Genomic DNA, 25447 nt, shown 5'->3' with positions numbered 1-25447 from the left:
TTCCCCATATCCCTGCAATTTTTTTCTCCTTCAAGTATTTATCCAATTCCCTTTTAAAGGCTACTATTGATTTAGTATCCACCACCTTATCAGGCAGAGCATTCTAAATCCTAACCACTCGTGTAAAAAAGTTTTTCCTCATGTTGCCTCTGGTTCTTTTGCCAGTCACCTTAAATCTGTGCCCTCTCATTACTGACTCTTAAGCCATTGGAAACAGTTTCTCTTTATGTACCCTATCTAAACCTTTCATAATTTTCAACACCTCTATCAAATCTCCTCTTAACCTTCTCTGCTCTTGAGAACAACCTTTCCACATGCATAACTTTTATTCCAGACTATCTTGAAATAGTTAAAATCACCGAATATTATCGCCCTCTTGTTGCATGTGTCTCTGAATTGTCCGCAAATCTCCACCTCTATCTCATCTCCGCTGTCTGGTTACTTTCATGACTGCAGAAAAAAGATGCCTGTATCCCTGACTATAGACTCCTCCACTATTACCACTCTCCTATTCTTGGTCTACTTACCCTCAAACCTTTGGGTAGTCCATTGCTCCATGGTGGCACAATGTTGCTCAGGGCTACTCTGCTCTGAGTCACTCTCCATTTTTCACCACATACTTGTCCAACACTATCTATTGGACAGTTCCAGTAATGCGAGTGCTGTCTCTCTGCTGGCACTGGAGATGGTCATCCACTCTACATTATCCCTGTGTCCTGAACTGTCTAAAACTGTCTCTTTAGTGATCTCCTTTTGGAGAGTACGATCCAAAAACTCCTCATCCTCTCTAATGCTGCAAAGTGTGACCAATTGCTCAATTTTCTGGCACTTAGTACAAATGTATTTCCCCTCGAGGATCCAATATGGCCCACATATTGCAAAACACATGCACATCTAGTGAAAAGAGAAATAATAATAAACCAAGCTAAAGTGTGTTTGGAATGATACCAAAATGTATGTTATTCTGATGGCTGGCTTTTTAAAAAGAAAATGAAATAAATTTAAATAATGTATTCGAATTCTAGATTCTTCCCACATATTTATACGCACAACTAGGTTCCCTGCACTACCATCTCTTTATGTCTAACTTTAAAAAAAAATGTACAGTGTTAGCCTGAACCTTCACAAGCACTAAACACTTGCCAGAATCAAACTGCTTCTACTCACAAGTATTAATTTTAGGGGGAAAAAAATTCCTGTCCACTGGCATCTCGAGGCTGAACTCCTGCTGAGGCTAAACTTTATATTCTTCTGGCCTCTTGCAAATTCTACTCTTCCAGTAGCCATTTATTGGACCTGTATATGTAGCGATCATCGTGGCTGTTTGTAAGATTGCAGTTTGCATATTTTCATCATCTTGACAGCAGAGCCTGGGACTTTCAGCACTTATCCAGGTTGGCCTGAAGATGTGCAGCCTCGCCACCAATTTCTGCATTACGTTCGTTTAGCTACAAGTGTGACTGCAGATAGATAGAAATAAAATGGCCAAAAGACTTTGGGCTTTTATAAATATGGGTAAGAAGTACTGAAGAATTTATACAAAACATTGGTTAGGCCACAGAGTACTACGTGCAGTTTTAGGCATCCCATTATAGAAAGGAGATTATAGCCATATAAAATGCTCAGCATAGATTCAACAGGAAGATGCCAGGATTTGGAAACTATAGTTTATATGAAGAGACACTCAAGATACTGGAACTATATCCACAGGAATAATTAAGGCTAAGAGGAGATAAAATAAAAATTTAAATTTTGAAGAGTATTGATAGAATGAATAGTGGAAGACTATTTCCTCTGACTGGGGAGACGGTATCAAGGGGTCATTAATTTTAAATGATCACAGAGTGAGGAGCGAGGTTAAGAGAAATTTCTTTATGCAGTGTGTTGTTGGAGCGTGGAATTCTTTGCCACAAAAAGTGGTTGAGCTATAAACAGTAATTTGTTTTAAAGGAAAATTGGATAAATATTTGAAGCCAGAAAAATACAAAACTGGGAAGAAAGAGGAGCTGTGGAGATCATCTTGGATTGCTCTAGCAAAGAGATCGGCTGACTAGCTTCCTTCTGTGCTGTAAACCTCTGGTTCTAGCTTTATATTTGTATGTGGAGATTGAATAAATGAGGAAGATAGCATCTCATAAGTATGATTTTCCTAATTCTTTGAATAAAAGTCAACCTTTATGTTCATATCTGGCTCACTTACTTTTTCTAACCTAGCATGGCTTTGGGATACTGTATACTGTAGTTACTAGTGTGCTTCAGTGTTGTTTGGGGTCTTAATGCTGTCTCCGACAGATAAAGAACCAAGGTTGTGTCGTAGAATGAGGCTTTTTATGTGGCAGAGTTCAGGAAGATTACATTTTCCCCCGTGGTATGACAGGAATTCCTATTTTGTTCAAAGAATCCGACAGATATTGATGTGTAATCTAACGTGACTGTAATTATTTTTTTTTAAAACATAGAAGATTCAAATATCAAGTCTCACAATTGCCATGCCTGTTGGAAATTAATGACACTGCCCACGGTCATTTTAATAAAACAATAAAGATATGACAAATAATGTTGGTCCTTGACAAACATTTAGAGAAGTAGGAAGTAGCTTGTATTCCTCAAACACACCACCTGGTGGATTTACCAATTGATGACAATGTATATGATGATTGCTGCAGACTGGCCGACCCCATTTTCCTGACTGGATGCAAGGGTGTCCTTAAGTGAGGGGGGAAAAAAGGAAAATGGGGACATAATTTACAGAAGTGCAGACCCTATTTCCATCAAAATATATTACAATGTCTTATGAACTGTATTTTAACTTGTGTATATAATCCTGTTACAGATATTTTTAACCTCTTTGCTAATGAATCTGGGAGCTATGTCGTGCGAGAGGAGATGGAAACCATGTTACGGGCCTGTGACGGTGAGGTTCAGCTGGGAGTTAAGAAGTGCTTTGTGGAGGTAGGTGCTTGACACTTTGTTTACATACATGCTAATCCAAGTATTCAAAGCCGAAAACAAAATACTGCAGATGCTGGAAATCTGAAACAAAAACAGAAAATGTTGAAAACGCTCAGCAAGTCAGGCACGGCATCTGTGGAAAGAAGTGACAAGTTAATGTTTCAGCTATGACCCTTCATCAGGAAATATTACAGATGAACAGCTTCTAAGAAGGAACAGAGCAAGGGAAATGGGGGGATACACAAAAGGAAAGAGAGAATGAGCTGTAAAGTGATTAGGTAGAGACCAGGAGATGGGTTAACTGACAGAAGTTATAATAGTGCAAGACAAAAGGAGGAATGATGAGGGAAATTAGAGAAATAAAAGACATATACCAGAGCCAGAGAATGTGTGAAAAGTTAAATCAGGTTGGGTAAGTGGGGGATGGGGAGCATGAAAACCTGGCAAAGCAGAGCAGGCTCCAGTGGCCCAGGAGTCTGCTCTGCTTTGACGTTTTCGCATCCGCACCCAATTTTTTGGCCAGCAGGTTTCCCCTTTGCACAGTGGATCCTCCTTCCTGTCTTCAGGATTCCTGTTCCAGCTGGACCCCTCCCTCTGGCCTCCTGCCCTTTCTTGATCTTTGTATTGAGAACGTGACATTGGCCGTGTCACTTTCTCCACTCGCCTCACTCACTCTAATCTATCTCCCTCTGAACTTGGAGCAATCTGTTCTCCCAGATCCAACACTGACATCATTATCAACCTGCTGACCAGGAAAGCGCTGTCTGTGGATGGCAGCAGGACGTCTACCTTGCTGAGGCTCAACACCAAATCTCTGACAACTCCTCCTACTATCTCCTGGAGCATGAACCCATTACTGAACATCGATATAATGTCTCCAACCACTACTGACCTCATCTCTTCTGGAGATCTTTTCCCCATGACTTCCAAAGTCATGGTCTCTCCACCCCCCCCCCCGCCCCCCCCCCCCCCAACCCCACACAAGCTGCTTCTACCTCCTCCCAAACATACACAAACCAGACTGTCCCGGTAGACCTATCATTTCAGCTTCCTCTTGCCTCACAGAACTCCGTTCTTCCTACCTCTGCTCCATTTCTTCTCCCCATGAACAGTCCCTACCCACCTACATCTGCAACTCTTCTAATGCCTTCTGACACTTCAACAAATTCCAGTTTTAGCCCTAACTGTCTCCTATTCACCATTGTCGTACAGTCCCTCTACACCTCCATCCCTCAACAGGATAGCCTGCGATCCCCCTGCCCCCCGCCACCCCACTTCTTCCTTGAACAGCGCCCAACCTGTCTCCAAAGCAATTTGAAATTTAAGATCCAAACCCAGACTGGCATCTTCACCTCCCACAATAAAGATTATACTAGCATAATGTCATATCTTTGCCTAAAGAGATTGATGATGGTTTAGTACTGATGTGCTACTTCAGCATTCATCAAACCTAGTGTGTTCTGGTTAATTGCCTATCTCTGAAGTAGGAAGGGAAAATTATCTGTTTTTCACTCCATGGTTCTTGAAAAACACCTGAACAAGGCACAGGTCATATCGGGCAACTTATCATAAGTTACACCTCTTGCAATATGGTATTCTTGGCTGTTACCCAACAGACAACCTCCTAAAACAGCAGTGAACCCTCATCTAGATTTGGACCATGTATTTTTTGGATTGACCCATAAGTATGTGCATAACCAATGACCATGTTTTATCTTGGACCTTTGGAAGAACGTAGATTGTCAGCACTAACTGTACATTATATTCAAGAATTATTTGCTCATGATAGTTCAACAAAATCAGTATCCTGCAAAGAACTGTATATATCCCCCCTTGCATAAAAGAAATGTGGTTTCTTGCTCTTCATTAAATCCAGCCTGGTCCCAACACCTAACTTGTAAAAAATTAGTTTGTCCATTCAATGAGTTGAGCAGGTGGGGTTGTACAAGGTGGTATTAGGAAACTGTGGTTAAGGCAGCACAGTAACAGTTATGGGCTGCGTGGAGGAAGAGTGAAAGGTGATTTTAATTTCTTTCTTTGGAAGAGCACACTTTACAACAAATTTTCCTTTATTCTATACCAGCCACCCATGTGGGTAGCTGAGTGAGATTGCCTATTTTGTGTAAATTGCATGCTTTTTTAGTACTCTGGACATATTCTCACTCTGGTTTTGTTTTAACTACACAACTTTATTTAATGTAACATTCTTAGCGCAGACAGGGAACACAATCTGAACTGAAATCGTTGTTCTTGAGGTGAAGGTACAGTGTCCTAACCTCTTGTACCACCCATTTCCCAACAATGATCTCAATTTCAATTGTCATATCTCTCTTAATAGGGTTAATGACTATTCTTTCCCTGGCAGAAGTAAATGTTGAAGAATGTGATGATATATCACGCTCCACCTTTCTCGAGAGGTGGCCACCAGTTGAGTCAGTGCATTGTTCCACCTTCATTCTTTTCTGATCTGCATCCAAACTAGCTTCAGAGTAGTGCAATAACTTGGATATGTGTAACGTACAGAGCACCAAGCCTACTTGCCCTTATTGTTCCACTCTTTATCCTTCTGTGAAGATGGGAGCTTGGTAGACCCACTTGTAAGGACAAGCACTGTCTAAATGTACAGTCGGGTATTCTGAGTAATGACGAATCACTTCGAATCATTACAGCACAGAAAGAGCCACGACTGTTTCTGTGCTGGATCTCTGAGCTATCCACTTAGTCCCAAATCCCAGTCCTTTCTCTCTACCCTTTTTATATTTTGTTTTTCAAATATTTATTCACTTCCCTTTTAAAAACTATTATGGATTCTGCCTCCACCACTGTTTCTGATGGGACATTCCATATACTAACAACCTGTGTATAAAAAAAAATCCCCTAACTCCTCTATCTGTTCTTTTAATAATGATCTTAAATTTTGCCCCCTAGTTAGACTTACTGACAGTTGGAAATAGATTTTTCCTATTTACCTGGTCAATAACTTCTGTAAAGGGCCAGGCCATTTAATGGCAATTATTTCAAGGAGGAACTAACTTTATGCATTTGCCTGTACACGGTCTACTTGTGTTTTATTCAGAATGTATTCACTTGACTCCACCAAGGAGCCTGTATACTCTTTTTTTTTTGCTCTACAAATACTGGGGTTGGTGTACTTCAGTAGCATCAGGCAAGATAATCCCTTTGTCATTCAATTCAATTCAAATCGCTTTATTGGCATGACAAGGTACATCTTATGTTGCCAAAGCATCGAAAAACAATTATGGTTGAACACATAAACGCAGATCTATCCATAGTGTATAAACAGATATATCCCTGAGTGTATATAAATATGCATTCATATAATTTGTATATACTCTTTTCTTAGATTTAATGGTTGTCCCTCTGTTTATGGCAAGCTGTAACATAGTGTGCCGCTAAGGTTACACAATTTCTCTGTTCCCCTAGTAGGTATGGGAGTTTTTGGTCGTCATTCAAATTTCTGAATTCAGGGCATATTTTTGTGAATTTTGGGTAGAAATTCTCCCTTATGCCCTGATATTTTCCACAAGCTGTGAGGAAGTGCATCTCTGTCTCCACCACTCCCTGACTGCAGTGAGAGCATATCCTGTCCTCTCTTGGTAGCCAGGTCTGTCTGTGTCTGCCTTTTTCGATAGCCAGGCTATGCTTACTAAGTCTGTACATAGTCAAGGTTTTTCTCAATTTGCTATCTTTTACCGTGGTCAGGTATTCAGCCATGTTGTATTGTCTGTTTAGGGCCAAGTAGCAATTGAGTTTGTTTTGGGCTTTTGTTGTTTCTGCCCAATATGACAGATATTTTTCCTTTTGCTTAGTGACATCTGTGCCTTTTGTTTTAGGTGTTTGTGGCATTGGTCTCTTTAGAGATTAACCAGTGGTGTACTTTCCAGTTTCTGCAGCCTGTTTTGGAAATACTGACAGTTGAATGTAAGAAAATGAATCCTTGTTAACTTCTCACTTCTTCTTGTAAACATAGCATTCCAAAGAAAGCCTTGTGGCTGCTCACTTAATTATTTTTTGGTACACTATGTTGGTAACTCTAGGTGATGCTTGGTAGATCCATCTATTTTGTGTAGACCTGTAAGGCAAGTTTGTTCCAGATAATTGAGGGTTTTAGATCATCATGCTTGGATTCATCTTCATTTCCTGCTCTTTTTAATTATGCTCAGAGTATGGAGACAAAACTAGTCTGAAGGTGTAAGGTAGCTTGTGCAAGAATAATATTGCTTCTCCAGAGTGGTGTTTTCTCCATGTATGTATACATAAGCCCATATGTCACTCCCATTGATCAGGGGAAATCTTTTCTAAATTTGTCAAAAAGGGCACTAGTATTTTTTTCAGGAGTGATATCTGAAAGCATATTAAATTTAAAAGGTAAATTATAGATACTTTTTTTTTCATTAAAAGTTATGGTGTGAAGGAGTTAAAATTATTGAAGATTTGATCAAGTTTTAATTTTAAATCCACTATGTGGTGAAATCTGTGCTTAGTGATTTTAAGGTTTGATAAAATTCTTTTGTATTAGATATGACAGACTGTGACACAACATATGACATTAATTTTAGTCAGCTGTATTTGCAATAGATTAAACTTTCTGCTAATACACTCTTGGTGCATACTGGAAAGGCATATCATGAAATTGTGCACAACAACCTAATGATTTGAAATTAACAGACATCAAATGACAGGTCGAGGCCTACAATTTTGCAATACCCCAGTGTATGCTAGCAGTGCTGCAGCAGAAATTTACACGAGGCAATATTTGATCATTTTTTTTTAAGTTGCCTTTAGAGACAGATTCAACTGTCACCTATGTATCAATCTAGGTGTATCCTGTTGACTGATCTTGTCTTTACCATGTCCAATCCAATGCTTACAGAATGAGATACTCTTCAATTAGGGCTTCTATGTATAAGAATAATTCTAAAAGCTAGACTTCAAATGAGAAGTCCCTGTTTAACAAGCAAAGGTTCAAATCTACAAGCCTATTTGGGCACATTAGCCTGATAATAGCCGTAATGAAACGCATGGGTTTACATGTACCCACCATTTTGTTTATATTAGCAGTTTTATTTCCAGATTGGCTATCTTGGACATTTTCGTTGCTCCTATTGATGTTGCTAAGGGAATTGGGGGAGGAGATAGCGGAAGGGCTTGCCATGATTTTCCAATCTTCCTTCGATGCGGGGGAGGTGCCTGAGGATTGGCAAGTGGCAAATGTGACACCATTCAAGAAAGGGTGCAAGGACAGTCCTAGTAACTGCAGGCCAGTCAGTTTAACATCAGTGGTGGGTAAAGTTTTAGAAACAATAATCAAGGAAAAAATTAACTGACACTTGGAGAGGTTTAAGCTAATTAAGGAGAGCCAACCTGGATTTGTAAAAGGCAGATTGTGTTTGACTAATCTAATTGAATTTTTTGATGAAGTAACAGAGAAGGTTGATGAAGGGAATGCAGTGGATGTTGTCTACATAGACTTTCGGAAGGCATTTGACAAAGTACCACATAGAAGGCTGGTTAACAAAATTGAGGCTCATGGAATAGGTAGTTCAGTGGCAGCTTGGATAAGGAATTGGCTTAAGGACAGAAAACAGCGAGTTGTGGTAAATGGCTGTTTTTCAGACTGGAGGATTGTAGACAGTGGTGTTCTCCAAGGGTCAGTGCTAGGACCACTGCTTTTTTTGATACAGGGTATATATAAATGACCTGGATATTGGAATACAGAGTAGAATTTCTAAATTTGCCGATGACACCAAACTTGGGGGTGTGGCAAACAGTGATGATATCCATCGACTGCAACAGGACATAGAAAGGCTAGCAGAATGGGCAGACAAGTGGCAGATGGAATTTAATAGAGAAGTGTGAGGTGATGCATTTTGGCAGAAGGAACAGGGAGAGGCAATATACACTTAATGGCACAGTTTTAAAGAGTGTACAGGGACCTAGGAGTTAATGTGCATAGGTCCCTGAAGATGGCAGGATATATTGAGAGAGTAGTGAACAAAGCATATGGGATCTTGGGCTTCATAAATAGAGGTATTGAGTACAAAAGTAGAGAAGTTATTCGAACCTTTTTAAAGCGCTGGTTAGGCCACAACTGGAATTGCGTCCAGTTCTGGTCACCACACTTTAGGAAGAATGTGAAGGCCCTTGAGAGGGTGCAGAGGAGATTTACCAGAATGGTTCCGGGGATGGGGGATCTTAGCTACAAGGACAGGTTGGAGGAGCTGGATTTGTTTTCATTAGAGCAAAAGAGGTTGAGGTGTGATTTTGATAGAGGTGTACAAGATTATGACGGGTTTGGATAGGCTAGACAGGGAAAGGCTGTTCCCACTAGTTGATGGTATGAGGACTAGGGGACACAGATTCAAGGTTTTGGGCAAGAGATTCAGAGGGGATGTGAGGAAATACTTTTTTATGTAGCGAGTGGTGAGACCTGGAACTCGCTGCCGACGGAAGTGGTGAAAGCGGAGACACTCGATGTTTTCAAGGGGAGACTGGATAGGCACTTGAGGGAAATAAACTTACAGGGCTACGGGGATAGAGCGGGGGGAATGGGACTGATTGGATTGCTCTACAGAGAGCCGGCACGGACTCGATGGGCCAAATGGCCTCCTTCTGTGCTGTTATGACTGACTCTTCCTGCCACAATTTTCTGGAGTGCTCTGGTGCTGAAAATCATGGAGGGATGACATTGTAATGCTTATTGTGGAGTCCCCACTCCTCCAACTTCAGCCATGTATGTATTGTTTTGTTGCAATCTAATTTTAAGAATATGCTGACTGTGCTCTGGAGAAATGCATCATATGGTGTGATACTGAGCCATAGAAACTAAGTAAGTTACAGGGTTAATTACTCATCTATATTGATTTACGTTATCTCAGCCAGGGCAGCATGGAAGTTTAAACTAGGCCTGAGTTTCCTGGGGCTAGGAAAAAGAAAAAGCTTCCAAGTTTCATCCATGACTCTTGCTGGAAAGTTTGTGTGCAGATATTGGGTGAGTGAAGGATTGTGTTGTGATGCTCCAACAGTCAGACCACTTTCCATTTTCACAGCAGATTTTATTTTGGCTGTCTTTAGACTGACCTCTCGAATGTGACAATATTGTAATCCTTGTTCCTTCACCCAGCACAAGTGCTTTGCTTACACTGTAGAATTTACAGCTTGATAAAATATGTTCCTGTCCACATTCCACACGTGGAAAGTTTGTTTTCAGAGACTATTATGTGGGAGAGAGTGTGCAGAGGCTAAGTGAAGACAAGTGCCCATTTCTGATCCTAGTGGCATAGATGGGTGCTCCAGGCAGGAGGCTGGCTAGTTGGTGATGAGTTTTAATATAAAATCAGTTTACTATCTTTGTTTTTAAAAACTAGCCCGTATATTTTCACATGGCCCCTTTCGGGTAAGAATTAATTAGGACTGAATTCTGGAGTCATTCTTGAAAGAATGACCAATTTTGTATGGAGAGCAAATAAAGAAATACTACTTATTTATTGCTCCACTCCTTCCCTCTAGTTCTAAAGGTCTGATCTTATTTTAAGTTTTGTATTTATTGTGTGCTCTTGCTGCATTTTTCATTTGCTTTAGTCTGAAATGCACTTTGTCTAGCATATGATGAGTACAGGGTATGGAATTTAGAGTTCTAACCTAGTTTTAATTTTATGGGTATATTTTCTGTTCCCTTTTTTATATACTGATTTTGTAAGACGTAATATGGGGTATGCGTTTGTGTTGTGTCGCTCATATAATTTGAATAAAAATCATTTCACCCAGTAAGTTTTGTTCACTTTTCATTAGCCTTCAGTTTAAAATTGCATTTTGGGGGAGGGGCAAGGGCAGGAGAGAGAACTGACCTCAGATAACTGACTACGTAACAGGAATTTTGAGGACTGCCAGCTGTAATTGCATTCATTGGATATTTTAGGTTCCTCTTTCATAGGTATTTGTGTGGTTCCTGCTGGGGTTTCCCCACCAACTTGTGAGCCTGTGTGTGTTTGGTCACTGGAGACAGATTTAGAGGGCGCGGTTCCTAGATCGTGTACGTATTCAAGAGAGTAGTTTTTTTATATGTCGGTATAGATGAGCTCATGGTGCTCTGCACATTGCTTTTTCGAGTCAATAGACCAAGTCTAGGTTGTATAGTTGGTGTATTCATGATGTGGGTCTGTGGCATGATGTGAAAGTAAGGGAATGTGCTTGATATAAAAACTTACCCTTTGTATGAGAAAATATCTAAGGATTATATGAAGAATGGTGACTACAACACATGTGGTGAGTAATAGTTTTACTTCATTAATTAAGGGCAATATTTTCAAGATATTACACAAATTTGTATTGTACTTTTGCAGTGAATCTTCAAACATTTGAATAACCTAGCATTTATGTATAGGATTTTTTTTCTGATTGCCCTGCTGTGAAGCATCTTGGGACATTTTGCTACATTAAAGGTGCACTATAAATGCAAGTTTTTGAAATGGTGCGAAAGTGACATTTTCAATTGGATTGGCTGAATGATGCAATGATTCATGTGTGTATGTAATACTGTAGTAATATTGCATAATACACTTTTATAAGAAGGAATTCTTATCAACATTAGCCCATTAATAAGAATTTTTATTTTACAACTTGGGCCTCATTTCAATATTTTTGGTGAGCACAGTAGTCTGCTGCTGTCGGCAAGCTGTACTTTCTATGAGCCAAAGCACAATGTTGCGTGTGAAATATCTAGGATAATGGATTACAGGGTGAACTTTTTTTTATCATTGGAGTGTGTACTGGATCCCACCACATATCCCCGATCTCTTCAAACAAGCAGAAAAACACCATCTTGACAGACAGTGTTGTTTAGTTAAACTAATGATAGTATTAAGAAGTAAGATTATACAGAGGCAAAAAGTAGAACAGCAGATTAGATATCTTGCAATACTTCACTTAATTTTACACTGTTCTAAAACAAAAGCTTTAAAGGTTTAGCAGAGCACTTCAATAACTTTTAATGACTTAAAATAAATAATAAACAGTATATTTCACGATTAATTAAGAACTTCAATCAAGATAGTTTCCAAATGAATCTGGGCAGTCCTTCAGGCTGTCGATCAACACCAGTATCAAAGGTGCCCATGCCATGGCACCAGCTGAATTGTCTACCGATCTGCATTTTGTTTAGGTGTTGCATATCCAATGAGAGTCTTGATGTAGCATAAACAGAGTAGCCTAGGAGTTAGCACCTGGCGTGCACCTTGTAGACAGCATGACTCTGGCATCATCTTGTAGACAATAAGGCTATAATCTTCATCTAAAATAGTTCAAAGTCATATGCACCTGTAATATGACTAGATCTATCAGAATAGAAACAATTGTTCTTTCAAAGGTTATGCTAAAGTACACTAACCTCTTTTCAACAAGAAGTAAAACATTTAAAAATTGTTACAGTACTAGGTCTAGCTAAAAAGAGATCGGCGAGAAAAGTAAACAAGTTTGATCAAGGCAGAGAACAAAGATCAAACTGCATTTTCAAAATAAATTGATATTTTTAAAAGTCATTCAATAAATGCTAACTGTTAACTATTGAATCAGATAATAAGAACATAAGAAATAGGATCAGTGGTCATTGTTCTTGACGCCTTGGCATTATCTTGGACCAACATTTTCAAATCTTTGTAACATTGTCATCCATCCTACCAGGGATATGGGACCTGAAATTGCGGTCGGCGGCTTCCTGCGGGCGAATGCCTCCAATCGGCAAGAAAAGAACGCACCTACTTGGTGCCTCTGTGCCTTCGGACTCTTGCGGTCCTGGGCCTGCAGGCCTGCGTAAAGGCCCACATAACCCAGGGGCGCAGGCGGTTCGCAAGCATCCCTGGGATCACGTGGGCTGGCCCAACTAATCACAAAGGGGGATTCTCATTATGCTTGTGGAGATTCCATTTGCGTACGGACTCCCCATAAGTATAATAGGAATCGCATAAAAAACACACTTTCACACAACCTAAATAAAAAGAAATCATCACATGTTTAAAATTAATAAAAATACAATTTAGTTAAACATTTTAAAACAAAAATGTTATGTTTTGAAAAATAAATGTAAACCTTTTTAAAGGGGCCAAAAATAACCTAAACTAATTTTAAAGATTTTTGAATGTTTAAATGGTTTAATTTTTTGTATTTTAATATTTTTTTTAAACCCTTACGTTGGTAAAAGAAGGCCCTACGCCTCACCAGACGTAAGAGTTTTGTGGGCAGTCGCAAATAGCCCAACTCTCCGTCAGCGAATGTCCATTTCCTGCGCATGTGGATGATCTGTCGAGCTGTAACTTGACGGATCGCAAGTTCTGGATTTTCACGCACGCGCATCACATGCGTAAACCTGGAACTTGCAGGGCACCTGTGTGTGCATACGTGGTCATGGGCCCCATAAAATCCGGGCCATGATTTTTTTGTTGCATCAGCCAAAAGCCAGAAGTGCAATATAAAATGGGAAAGAACGGATTCGTACATAATTAGAGACACTTTAACGGTGGCCTTGCATTGATTAGGAGATATATATATGTGTGTGTCTGTATATGTTTGTACAGCGGACTAGTTTTTGTGCCACCCATAGTACAAATGATCACATTGAGGGCACCCAGCCCCATACAGCCTTTACTGTAGCCGAATTAACTATCTTGTTAAAACTAGGATAAAGAAAAAATTGAAAGTCTTAAATTTTTAATTTGTTTTCAAAGAATCATACAGCACAGAAGGAGGCCATTCGGCTTATCGTGTTTGTGCCAGCTCTATGAAAGAGCTATCGAATCAGTCCTATGGCCCTACAAATTTTTCCTTTTCAAATATAGATCCAGTTTCCTTTTGAAAGTTGCTATTGAATCTGCTTCCACCACCCTTTCAGGTAGTGCATTCCCGATCATCATAACTCTCTGCACAAAAAGATTTCTCCTCATTTCCTCCCTTGATGTTTTAGTGAGGATTTTTTTCCTGTCACTGTAAATGTGATTTACTTTTCCTATTTTGTGCATCAGTGTTCATAAAGAATGGGGGAAATTCAGTGCATCATTTGATTGTCTAATAATTTTTTAAAAAGTGAAATTAGAAAACAGGAAAATGTAAGTGGCAGAACTGCTATTGCAATTGTGCGAGCTTCTTCATATTTTTCCTTTTGGTTGTGAAGTATGGGATTTCCCTGAGGAAGTTCTGGGGAAATTCAATGTTTTCTACGTTGCCATGGGAACTTTTTGCTGCTTGTTGATAATTCATGAGAAATGTGTCTCATTATAGCATTGGTTGAATTTGTGTCATACCAATTTTGTTTTGTTAAACACAAGTCTATTACATGTTCAGAAAGGTCAAAATAAACCTAGGAAACATTATTAAAAAATGTACTTTATTATTTTTCTATATCTATTATATGTAATTACAAATATTAAAAATGGGTGAATAGTCTCAAGATTGCAATGGTTATTGCTTTCCGGCTGTAACATTACGTGACAAATTCAATTTTCAGCACCTAACACTATGTGACCGCTCCAAACTGTATCTTCAATAATTCCTTTGGTACTCCATCGTACAGAAAATATATGTGGCTCCCAGGAACAGTCGCTGAACAAACAATAATAGAAAGCAATCTTTGTGATCTCTGTGTGAAAGCCTGCAAATGTGAATGATATGAATTTCGCAAAATTAAATCCCAGGTTTGCTGCAGTCCATCTCCGAATGCGCAAGGCTTCCTTGCTCTAAAAATAATCAAGCCCCCATTCCCCACTGAGCAAAGTTGATTGTTTTACCCCCCCCCCCCCCCCCATTCCACTAAGGAGACATTAAGGACTCTGTCTCCCACCACAAAGCAGCATTTGTGGCAACTCCCATTATCCCCACAAAGGGTTTTGACAATCCCCCAACCTGTTTCCATGTACCCCATCACCTTCAAACCTGCTTAACCTGAATACTGGATTCTGCCTTAGCTCCCTGTTTACAACGCCAAGGGAGATTGACTGATATATATTTTTAAGTGGCCATATGATGGTATAAGTCACTTGGTGCCATAATGCATGCCTTTTTACCATTTCATCTGTTTCACATTACAGGAAACTTTGTGCTATCTGGCACCGACGGGACCGAGCTGTCGCCGTTCCCTCAAAACTGCGGACACTCCAGCGCGAATGTTGAAGCATACGGACATTTTCAGCTCCGTGTGAATCAACAAACCCTGTTGCCTAGCAACAGCTTCTAAACAGTCGGCAAGCGTCTCTGTAGCGTCTCTAGCTGAAGCTGTTGCTTAGCTACAGACCTTGCAGAGCTTGACTGTTGAGAAAAAAGCAACAAAAAGAAACAAAGAAAAAAAACGGCTCCTGATTTTTGCCGGTGGCTCAAGCTTGCGGGACATTTAGCCTCCGGATAACACACAGTTTCCTGTACTGTACTTGTAACACACATCATTGACTCCATTTTTTAACTTTGAAATAATGATCATTTAATAAAGAATTATTGTACATCAGTGAGTTTAAATGATCATTTAATTTCTTGGCTCCATTGGCACTCAATCAGAGCGAAACTCAGAACCGTTAGATTAAATTATTTTATTTTATTGCAGTGTCCTCTGCAATTAAAGTTTAGCCCTCCCAAATAAAGGTATGGCTGAACATATTTCAATCACAGTGAATGATGGTCAGCCTTCACCTGGAACTGGGGAGACACAAAGCTGTCTGCAACTTGTTCCTAGAGGCTCCCTTGGCAGAAGCGGCCCCCTGAACACAGCTACCCTCTGTCTGCCCTACTGACGCATCCACTGGCAGGGCTTGCAGGGGGTGCTAGTGAGTATCACTGGCACGCAGCACCTGACTTTCTGAATGGAAAATTGAGGGCTATGGGCCTTTGATTTCCAGACCAGCGCTGCTTCTCATCTGGAGCATCCAATCAAAGAATTAGTCTGTTAACTCTGCTTAATGGCATGAATCTACCGGCCTACAGTAAGATTTGTGCCAGCAGCTTAATTTATATACCATATAAAATATTGTGATGCTGCATGTAATGGATATTCGACTAGTATTTGTCTTCGCACTCCCTCGCCCAAAAAATCTTAAAGTACATTAATAAGAGGATGTTGATTAGGTGGATATTAAACTCCGTACTCTTCGAGATTGAGGTGAAAATATTATATAGATACAAGCCGGATGCTTGATAAATATCTTGCACTTGGATAGATTAAAGATACCACTGAAAACTTTGGAAGTTGCAGGTCACCTTAGATTTTCATCATAAAACCCAAGCTTGGCTGATGTCAGAATCATCATCTTGCAACAAGTTGACACCACACGTCATACTCAGCACTGCTGTGCTACAGTTAATAGAGTATAATAGAAAAGGGTCTTCCCTACAAAGTTATCAGTGTGTCTGATATCTGCATTTGCCAGGTCTCGGTTCTTGAGATTTCTTTTTTGGGGTAACCTAAAGGAACTTGGATATCTTGAGAAATCCACTTCTAATGCTTGAAGGCAAAATCAGACTGAGTAATGATCATGATCCTCTTCATAGATTTCACTTTAACATCTAGAAGTTCAGAGTCACCCAGCCATCTATTTGGTTGCCTACTAATCCAAAAGATCCATTTGAGCTGGTCTTTAGGTAGCAGAACAGCAGTAAAATGGAATTCAATTATATTCTGTTGCTATCCAAAATATTCCTCCAGCACGGACACCCTTAATTTACCTGTGATTTAAAACTGAACAGTAATTATGAAATAACAACAAAGTGCTGGAAACACTCCCCAGGTCAGGCAGCGTCGAGGAGAGGAGAAACAGAGTTGACATTTCAGGTCGAACCCATCGTCCGAACTGGAAAAGGTTAGTGAGGAGAGATTTTTCAGCAGGGGTAGGGAGGAGGGGAGGAAAGAACTAAGGGAAGGTCTGTGATAGGATGGAAGGCAGGAGAGATTGAATGACAAAAGGGATGACCATGCAAGGCAAAAGGAGAGGTAATGGGACAAGTTAAGAAACAAAAGATGGCTCTAGATGATGTGTGGATGATGATGGCAGCAACATTAACAGCTACCATGTGAGGAAACGAGGAAAAAAAAGAAATACAGGGACCAATTTATAGTCTGAAATTGTTGAACTCGTGCAAAGTGTCTAATAGAAAGTTGAGGTGCTGCTCCTCGAGCTTATGTTGAGCTTCGTTGGATCAATGTAAGAGGCTGAGGATGGAGAGATCAGAGTAGGAGTGGAGCGGAGCGGAGAATTAAAGTGACAGGCGACCGGAAGCTCGGGGTCACGTTTGCGGACTGAACGGAGGTGTTCAGCAAAGCTGTTGCCCAATCTGCGTTTGGTCTCCCCAATGTAGAGGAGACTGCATCGTAGGCAGCGAATACAGTATACTAAATTGTAAGAAGAACAAGTAAATCGCTGTTTCACCTGGAAGGAGTGTTTGGGGCCCTGGATGGTGGGAAGGGAGGATTTAAAAGGGCAGGTGTTGCATCTCCTGCACTTGCATGGGAAGGTGCCAGGGGAAGGGGTGTTGGGGGTGATAGAGGAGTGGTCCAGGGTGTCGCGGAGAGAGTGGTCCCTTCGGATTGCTGAAAGGGTGGGGGAGGGGAGGATGTGTTTGGTGGTGGGATCACGCTGGAGGTAGCGGAAATGGCGCAGGATGATCCGTTGAATGTGGAGGCTGGTGGGGTGAAAGGTGAGGACAAGGGGAACCCTGTCGTGGTTCGGGGAAGGGGTGAGAGCAGAAGTGTGGGAAATGAAATGGACACGGTCGAGGGCCATGTCGGACACAGTCGAGGGCCATTTCAACCACGGTAGAGGGGAATCCTCGGTTGAGGAAAAAGGAAGACATACCGGAAGCACTGGTATGGAAGGTGGCATCGTCAGAACAGATGCGGCGGAGACGGTGAAACTGGGAAAATGGAATAGCCCTTACAGGAAGCAGGGTGGGAGGAAGTGTAGTCCAGGTAGCTGTGGGAGTCAGTGGGCTTTTAGTGGATGTTGGTCGATAGCCTATCCCCAGAAATGGAGACAGAGAAGTCAAGGAAGGGAAGGGAAGAGTCGGAGATGGACCATGTGAAGGTGAGGGAAGGGTGGAAATTGGAAGCAAACTATTATTAAATTATGAACTTTTTTTTAAGTATTCAGTTGTGAAATTAATTTGTCCTATGAAAGAAGATTGTGCTATTTTTTATATTTGAAAGAACTGAAAAACTGAAGATTAATAGTGAAGAAATACAACCAGTGCACTATGTTTGAGGACATGGGGTTAGAAGCAGCCTTGAGTGGCATTCGAACTTGCTGGTTTTTGAATGCATTACTAACTGTATTTTGCAGTTTTGGAATGTTTCATTTTTGGGATCTATCCTATCCTGAGAAGTATTCTCATGGGGATGTGGCTCAAATATAGCCCATATTGCTGAGATGAGAATCTGGTATGTTAGGCTGTGAAGATATAGAGTGGCACCCATTCTTGGCTCTCCAGAGCAGCAACCTCAATTGCCTCACTTTTTACCCAGTGACCAGCTTGCTCTTTGGGGGTTAATTTCCCTAACTTCTTCCTCCGCACGGCACCCTCTGGCCCCACCCTGCTCTGCGTTGCTTTCCAGAATATTAATTTCCAAGCTCAAAGCCTTGTCGTACATGACCTCACGATGGATGAATCTATCAACAATCTGATGCTGATAGAAATGTGGCTTATGGGTAGACAGACCATGCAAATTTTTGGCAGTGTTTGACCCAGTGCTAAGCTTCAAACCTAGCATCCTATCCATCACCACGATTGCTTACATCCACTTCTGCAACGTTGCCCATCTCAGCCACACTGCTACTGAAACCCCACTTGTCATCTCTAGACATCTCAATGTCTTTCTTTCCAGTCTCCCACCCTCCATAGACTACAACTTGTACAAAACTCCGCCAAATGTATCCTGTTCCACTCGCTGATCACGCCCGTCTTTGTTGACTTATATGGGCTCCCTGCCCCCAGCATGTTGTCTTTAAAGTCCAGAAACAACCAGGTACACTGCACAGGTCACAGTAGGCCACAATTTTTTCTGTTGTAAGGATGTAGTTGAGGGCTTTTTGTTGTATGATCTCAAGCTGAACACAATAGACACGGTCTACTCTTCACGTAGAGAGACACCCAAAAACAACTTCTACTGTGGCAGAGAGGTGCGAACCTAGTAAAATCACAAAATACATTTTTGGGCTGGATTGGATTGTAGGCACTCATGTTTTGTTTTTCCCAAGGTGTACACTGTCTCTCTACTACATATGCATCAATTTCCATTTATACAGCATTGAATATGGTTCAGTAATGTTAATTCATGTTATGTACAAAGTGGCAAAAAGATCCAGTTTATTTCTGTCTACTTTAAAACACAAATGTGAACTTGGTTGTATTAAAATTTTAATCTGATGTACACTGCTTTTAAGATTGACTTATCGCTATAATATTGCCACAATAACAGTCACACGATATTATGTAACTGCAGCAAAAATTCCCACAAAGAAATCCCCAAATATCGAGGGGGGAAAACCTGCAAAAGTATTCCCATGTCAAAAGGGTTTACTTTGTAGTCAAGATGCCCTTGTTATTGAAGTACAGATAACCATTTACAGTAATTTACATAACACTTAAAATTTTGAAAGCTAAGAAAACATCAGTGTCTGCACTATTGAAATATCTGGTATGTCAGTGCGTCTGTCAACAGAACACATGTAGAAAGTCAGTTTCTTTAAGATGAACCTTCTAAAATGGTAATTTTATAGCTGTAAAATTCACTTTGCTAGTCTAGACAGGTGGTTTTCAAATTCATTGTGTACACGTGCTTCTAAAATTCCAGAAGGTTGAGGTATGGAGTCTTGTGTAGGTTAATCTGAGTATGAATATTGCTGACGAGTCCATTTTTTTTTTTCAAACTTCACTTTTGGAACATAATTAAGGTAGACTTGGATTACAACAGCCATGAGTATTAACTTTATTTAACACTCTCAGAAATTTAAGACCACTTTAATAGTACAGATTAAATGATTTTGTTTACAAACCTGTGCACAGTAAATGTATTTAATGTCATTTATACTTACTTTAGTGTATTGAGGCTGAGGTTTTGGAGTGGCTGGTTGATTCAAAATAAAAACTATCTCAATAAATAGCAAATCAAAAGTTGATATTTGAAACCCATCATTCACACCTGTTGTATGAAGGTCTCAATTCCTTAGAACTCTACAGCTAATTGTAACCTAGCGCAATATATTTAGGACTTTAACCCTTAACACCAAATGCTCAGAGGATGGGCCACCTGCCTGAGTCCAGTATTGATTGCTGACTTAGTGATGGCTTCTAATTGTAGACATCATCCTCCTCCTGTGCTTTCCACTGCAGTCTTCATTTTTGGGATCTATACAAATAATAAAGCACAAGGGGTGTATGGTTCAGAGAGTATAAAAGAATTCCTAAATGAACAATGTATATACAAACAATAATATGCAACTTGAAAGTTAATCCAATAATGCAAAATTTGCTGCACCCAGTTGTATCTGACTGTTAAGTTCTTTAACCTATGGATACCAACAAGTAAAACAATGAAAAAGAGAAGGAACTGAGAGGGGAATAATATGGAGTAAGGGGGTTGGTGGAGGAATGTACGTACAACCTGTCCACTGTAGTGGCAACGTGGACAATGAGTTTACTAATCATTTTCTTCAATAGATTAAGAAAATACAGGTCTGAATCTTTAAGTCACTTATTGTTTTAGATTTGCTATTAGTACTTTCCTAAATATATTCCTTGCCTCCTTTTGATATAATTTAAATACCAATAATTATTGTTGTTGGGTTAGGGTTACGGTTACGCTAAAGGGGCCTTTATGGTGATGATCGACTTCTTCAGATCAATTAGGAAATCAGATACTGTAGTTATTTAATAGCATCAAAAAACCATACCATAATAGGGACCAGATTATTGGTGTTCTCCTGTCTATACTTTCTCAATAGAATTCACCACAAGTGCCTATTTTAGAAATTTAGTTTTACATCACTTTATTAATATTCCAAATAGCAGCTTTCTGTACTGTGGAGATGATAAACCATTTTATATCAAATACTTCGAATGATATTTAAAACAATGTAAAACATAATTTTTCAAACGACTTTGATGTCTGCCCAGTGTTGAAAGGCATGCACATGTTACAGAACATCTGTGATTTGAAACTGAATTACATGGGATAAGACTTCATAACCTGAACGACCTTTCCGCGTAAAATACTATTGAAGTGATGTGCTTCACAAGCTCAAATCAACTCTCAAAGCACGCGAGGCACCATGGTAGCTATGGTTACTTCTGGTGATTTTAATTCTACTTAAGTTCTATTTTTCAGTGCATGCTTGAATGTAATGATTGATGACTTTGTGCGTACCGTTCTAGTTTGACACTTTGCTTTCATCTTAGGGAGAAAAGGTAAATTATGAGAAGTTCAAGAACTGGCTCCTTCAGAATAAGGATGCATTCACATTTGCTCGATGGCTGCTGTCGGGTGGAGTATGTGTCACTCTTACTGATGATAGTGATACACCTACCTTCTATCAAACTCTAGCTGGAGTCACTCATTGTAAGTATATATTTTTTCAAAAATGTGATGGAATCAATGATTGTATGAAGTCTGCTGATGCCCAAGTGCATTGGCCGCTAACATTTAGGATGTTTTTTGAAGTGGTAGCCTTTATTAAATTCAACATGCAGACTTTTCTCTCTTTGTGAAGGGTACATTTATTTACATGCTTTTCGTTACTACATTTTATGCTGCTTGCTGTTTTCTGTTGCGTTTCACCTCCGCAAACAGGTGACTGAAAAGGACGTCAGCATCTGCTCATCGGTACACAAGAGTAAGTGTGACTAAACTAGAGTTAACCTAAGGAAAGCGGTGTAAAATTTCCCCTGCAGTGACATCAGGGGTGGGTGCACGGCCCACTACCTACTTCTCCTGGGTGACTTTCACTTCCCATTTGTGCTATTACTGAAGTAGGACGTCAGTGCACTGAGCCTTGCATTCATTAAGAACACAATGCTTCTTCCCACCAATTGAATATAAAATTTAAGCAACTGCCAATTGTAGTAAAAGTTTGTATCGCAACCAAAAATACAGATATATTACTTGTATTTTCTGAGTAATTCTTAATGCTCATAATTCTGCTTACACACAGAATGGGGGAAAAAAACATATGTAGTGGAAACTTTTTGCTTCAAAAAAAAAGCTAATTTTTGTCTAGTTGAAGTAATGGAAGGTTTGTAGACCATGTCAATGGACGTGCATCTAGTTTCCAATGGAAATTGAAAATCTAATTTAATCTTGAGACAAATATCTATTGGTACATTATTGAAATCCTTTAATTGAAATGAAAATTTTTGTGCACGCAGAAGTGACTTTTATTCTATTTCAGTTTTTAAAAAAGAAGTCAAGCTCACATGTTTCTCAAAATGTGCTAGAACATTAGAGTGGCCTGAAGCGTTGACATTTTTCAGGCATGCAAAAAAATTAACACATGAAACATCTGCAAAATCCATATTAATCAAAGCGGTTGAAACAGTCTAAAATGGTTTGTACTGTATTGAAACTAAGTTAATTTGGCTAAAGGCTGTTGCAAGTAAGTAAAAGTCTTTGAAGTTTGTGTGCGAGATTGTTGTCTATTATGAAAACAGACACTCGAGTGGCTCATTGGTGCATTAAGTTGGAGGTTGCAGACTGGATGTAGATTTAGGAGGAGCTGGCACAATAAATTTGAGATTGGAAGTGTCACAAACAGTGAGGAAGATAGTAATAGACTTCAAGAGGACATAGCCCAGCTGGTGGAATGGGCGGACACATGGCAGATGGAATTCAGCGCAGAAAAATGTGAAGTGCTACATTTTGGTAAGAAGAATGAGGAGAGCTGATACAAGCTAAATGGTACAATTTTAAAGGGGGTGCAAGAACCGAAAGACCTGGGTGTGTTTGTGCATAAATCTGTGAAGGTGGCAGGACAGGTTAACAAAGCAGTTAATAAAGCAGATGGGATCCTGGGCTTTATAAATCGAGGCAGAGTACTAAAGCCAGGAATTTATGCTAAACCTATATAAAACACTAGTTCGGCCCCAGCTGGCGTATTGTGTCCAATTCTGGGCACCACACTTTAGGAAGGATGTGAAGGCTTTGGAGAGGGTACAGAAGAGATTTACTAGAATGGTTCCAGGGATGAGGGAATACAGTTACGTGGATAGACTGGGGAAGTTGGGGTTGTTTTCCTGCGAGCAGAGAAGGCTATGAAGAGATTTGATCGAGGTGTTTAAAATCATGAAGAGTTTAGATAGAGTAAATAAAGAGAAACTGCTTCCAGTGGCTGAAGGGTCGATACCCAAAGGGCACAGATTTAAGGTGATTGGCAAAAGAACCACAGGCGACATTGGGGAAAAACTTATTTTACGCAACGAGTGGTTAGGATTTGGAATGCGCTGCTTGATGGGATGGTGAAAACAGATTCAGTCGTAGCCTTCAGGAATTGGATAAGTACTTGAAGGAGAGAAAAATTGCAGGGATACGGAAAAAGAGCAGGGGAGTGGGACGAACTGGATTGCTCTTTGAAAGAGCTAGAGCAGCCTCGTTGGCCTGAATGGCCTCCTTCAGTTCTGTATTATTCTATGATATGGAACAATTACTAGTGATCTCTTGGTTGTTGTGGACCAATTTACATTCCAGAAAAGTGTGCTTTAACGACAGACACTTTTTGTGTGTGACTATTTTCTGTGGGGGAAATGAAAGCATGGATCTTTGTACTGGAAATACCTTGTAAACACCATAGAAAGCAGTTGAACATACGCAATGCTGCAGATCATGGAAATCGGAAATAAAAATAGTATTTAAAAAAAATTTCACCAAGCTTACAGATTGGCGATTCATTAAGGTGCTATCCATTTATTGTTGATCTATACAACAATAAAAGGTCCTTCGATATGCTTGTAACCACTATTTATACATTGGTGACCAAGTTATTTTGAATAAGCTACAGTAGGAACTACCACATATGAGCTGGTATATCCATAAATAATAAACTTCCACTTCCACTTTTGTAACTTAAAAAAAAGCTGCAAAACTGCTAAATAGCTGTCATCCTATCATTGAATAGTGACTTGAATGATGAGCAAAGTATGTAATCGAATGAAAGGGGTGACTTCACTATCACATTTTTGAGTTTTTGCACGAGATATTTCCTTTTGTTCAGCATTATTGCCTACTCCTGTAATCTGACTTTGTCATGCCCATGACAGCCTCGGATTGACTACTGATTGGGTATAAACCGCCCTTGAGTATACCCTTCCAAATGTTTTAAAGACATACTAGAACAAAGTACAATAACAACTGTGTTTCCCATTAATATATTAGATGGTCAGCCATTCACAGGTTGTCAGTTATAGAGGATGTTTGTCCCACTTCCTCCGAATGATTTGTGATTGGAAATTAATACTTTGTCTAGCCAGCTATCGGGAACATTACTGGGCAGGAACATGACTGGGCAGAAAGACACCAGTGACTCTGCATTCAGCTGACACTAGCAATTAAACCCCTTTTGTTCGACAGGAAGAAAATAACAAACACATACTAATGGGTTTGGCATACCAGACCATAATCCTAATGTATGTTCTCTGCAGAAACAGCTATCAGTAACTGACTTCAGTTCTGTGTGTGCTGTGATCAGCAAGAAAGGATCCAATCAGTAATCTAATAATAAGAAAAGAAAGACTTGCATTTATAATAGCATCTTTCACGACCTCAGGATGTCCTGAAGCGCTTTACAGCCAATGAAGTACTTTTGTAGTGTAGTCACTGTTGTAATGTAGAAAATACGGCAGCCAATTTGCACACGGCAAGCTCCCACAAACAGCAACGTGATAATGACCAAATAATCTGTTAGTGATGTTGATTGAGGGATAAATAATGGCCAGGACACCGGAGATAACTCCCCTGCTCTTCTTCGAAATAGGGCCATCTTTTATGTCCACCTGAGAGCAGGCGGGGCCTCGATTTAAAGTCTCATCTGAAGGATGGCACCTCTGACAGTGCAGCACTCCCTCAGTAATGTCCTGGAGTGTCAGCTGGGACTTTTGTGCTCAAGTCTCTGGAGTGGGACTTGAACCCACAACCTTCTGACTCACAGGCAAGTGCTACCCACTGAGCCACGGCTGACACGCCATTGAGCTTCATTTTTGTCACATCACTAAATAATGAGTAAAATTTGCCATCTTTCTCAGAGGCACAAAGGATGGCTGTTAGAAGTAGAAAGATTGCACTGGTACAAAAGTAAAATACCGCAGATGCTGGAAATCTGAAATAAAAACAGAAAATTCTGGAAATACTCAGCAGGTCAGGCAGCATTTGAGAGCGAGAAACAGTTAACGTTTCAGATCGATGACCTTTCGTCAAAGCTGGAAAAAGTTAGAGATGGAACAGGTTTTAAACCGATTCCAGTGGTAC

General features: G+C 40.0%; 1 protein-coding gene across 2 annotated transcripts in view; it reads left to right on the top strand.

The window, feature by feature from the left end:
• usp32 (ubiquitin specific peptidase 32) overlaps positions 1 to 25447 on the top strand; it is a 174869-nt gene that overhangs the window by 63226 nt on the left and 86196 nt on the right. For both annotated transcript variants that reach the window (XM_085964532.1, XM_085964531.1), the window contains exons 4-5: positions 2834 to 2952; positions 21394 to 21553. In XM_085964532.1, coding sequence (XP_085820658.1) covers positions 2834 to 2952; positions 21394 to 21553 — 279 coding nt within the window. The remainder of the gene's footprint in view (positions 1 to 2833; positions 2953 to 21393; positions 21554 to 25447) is intronic.

The sequence above is a fragment of the Somniosus microcephalus genome, chromosome 22, assembly GCF_052327205.1.
Source record: "Somniosus microcephalus isolate GS21.2 chromosome 22, FLI_Smic_1.0, whole genome shotgun sequence".
NCBI lineage: Eukaryota > Metazoa > Chordata > Chondrichthyes > Squaliformes > Somniosidae > Somniosus > Somniosus microcephalus.
Note: the sequence above shows the minus strand (reverse complement) of the source record. Positions and strands in the feature narration are given on the sequence as shown.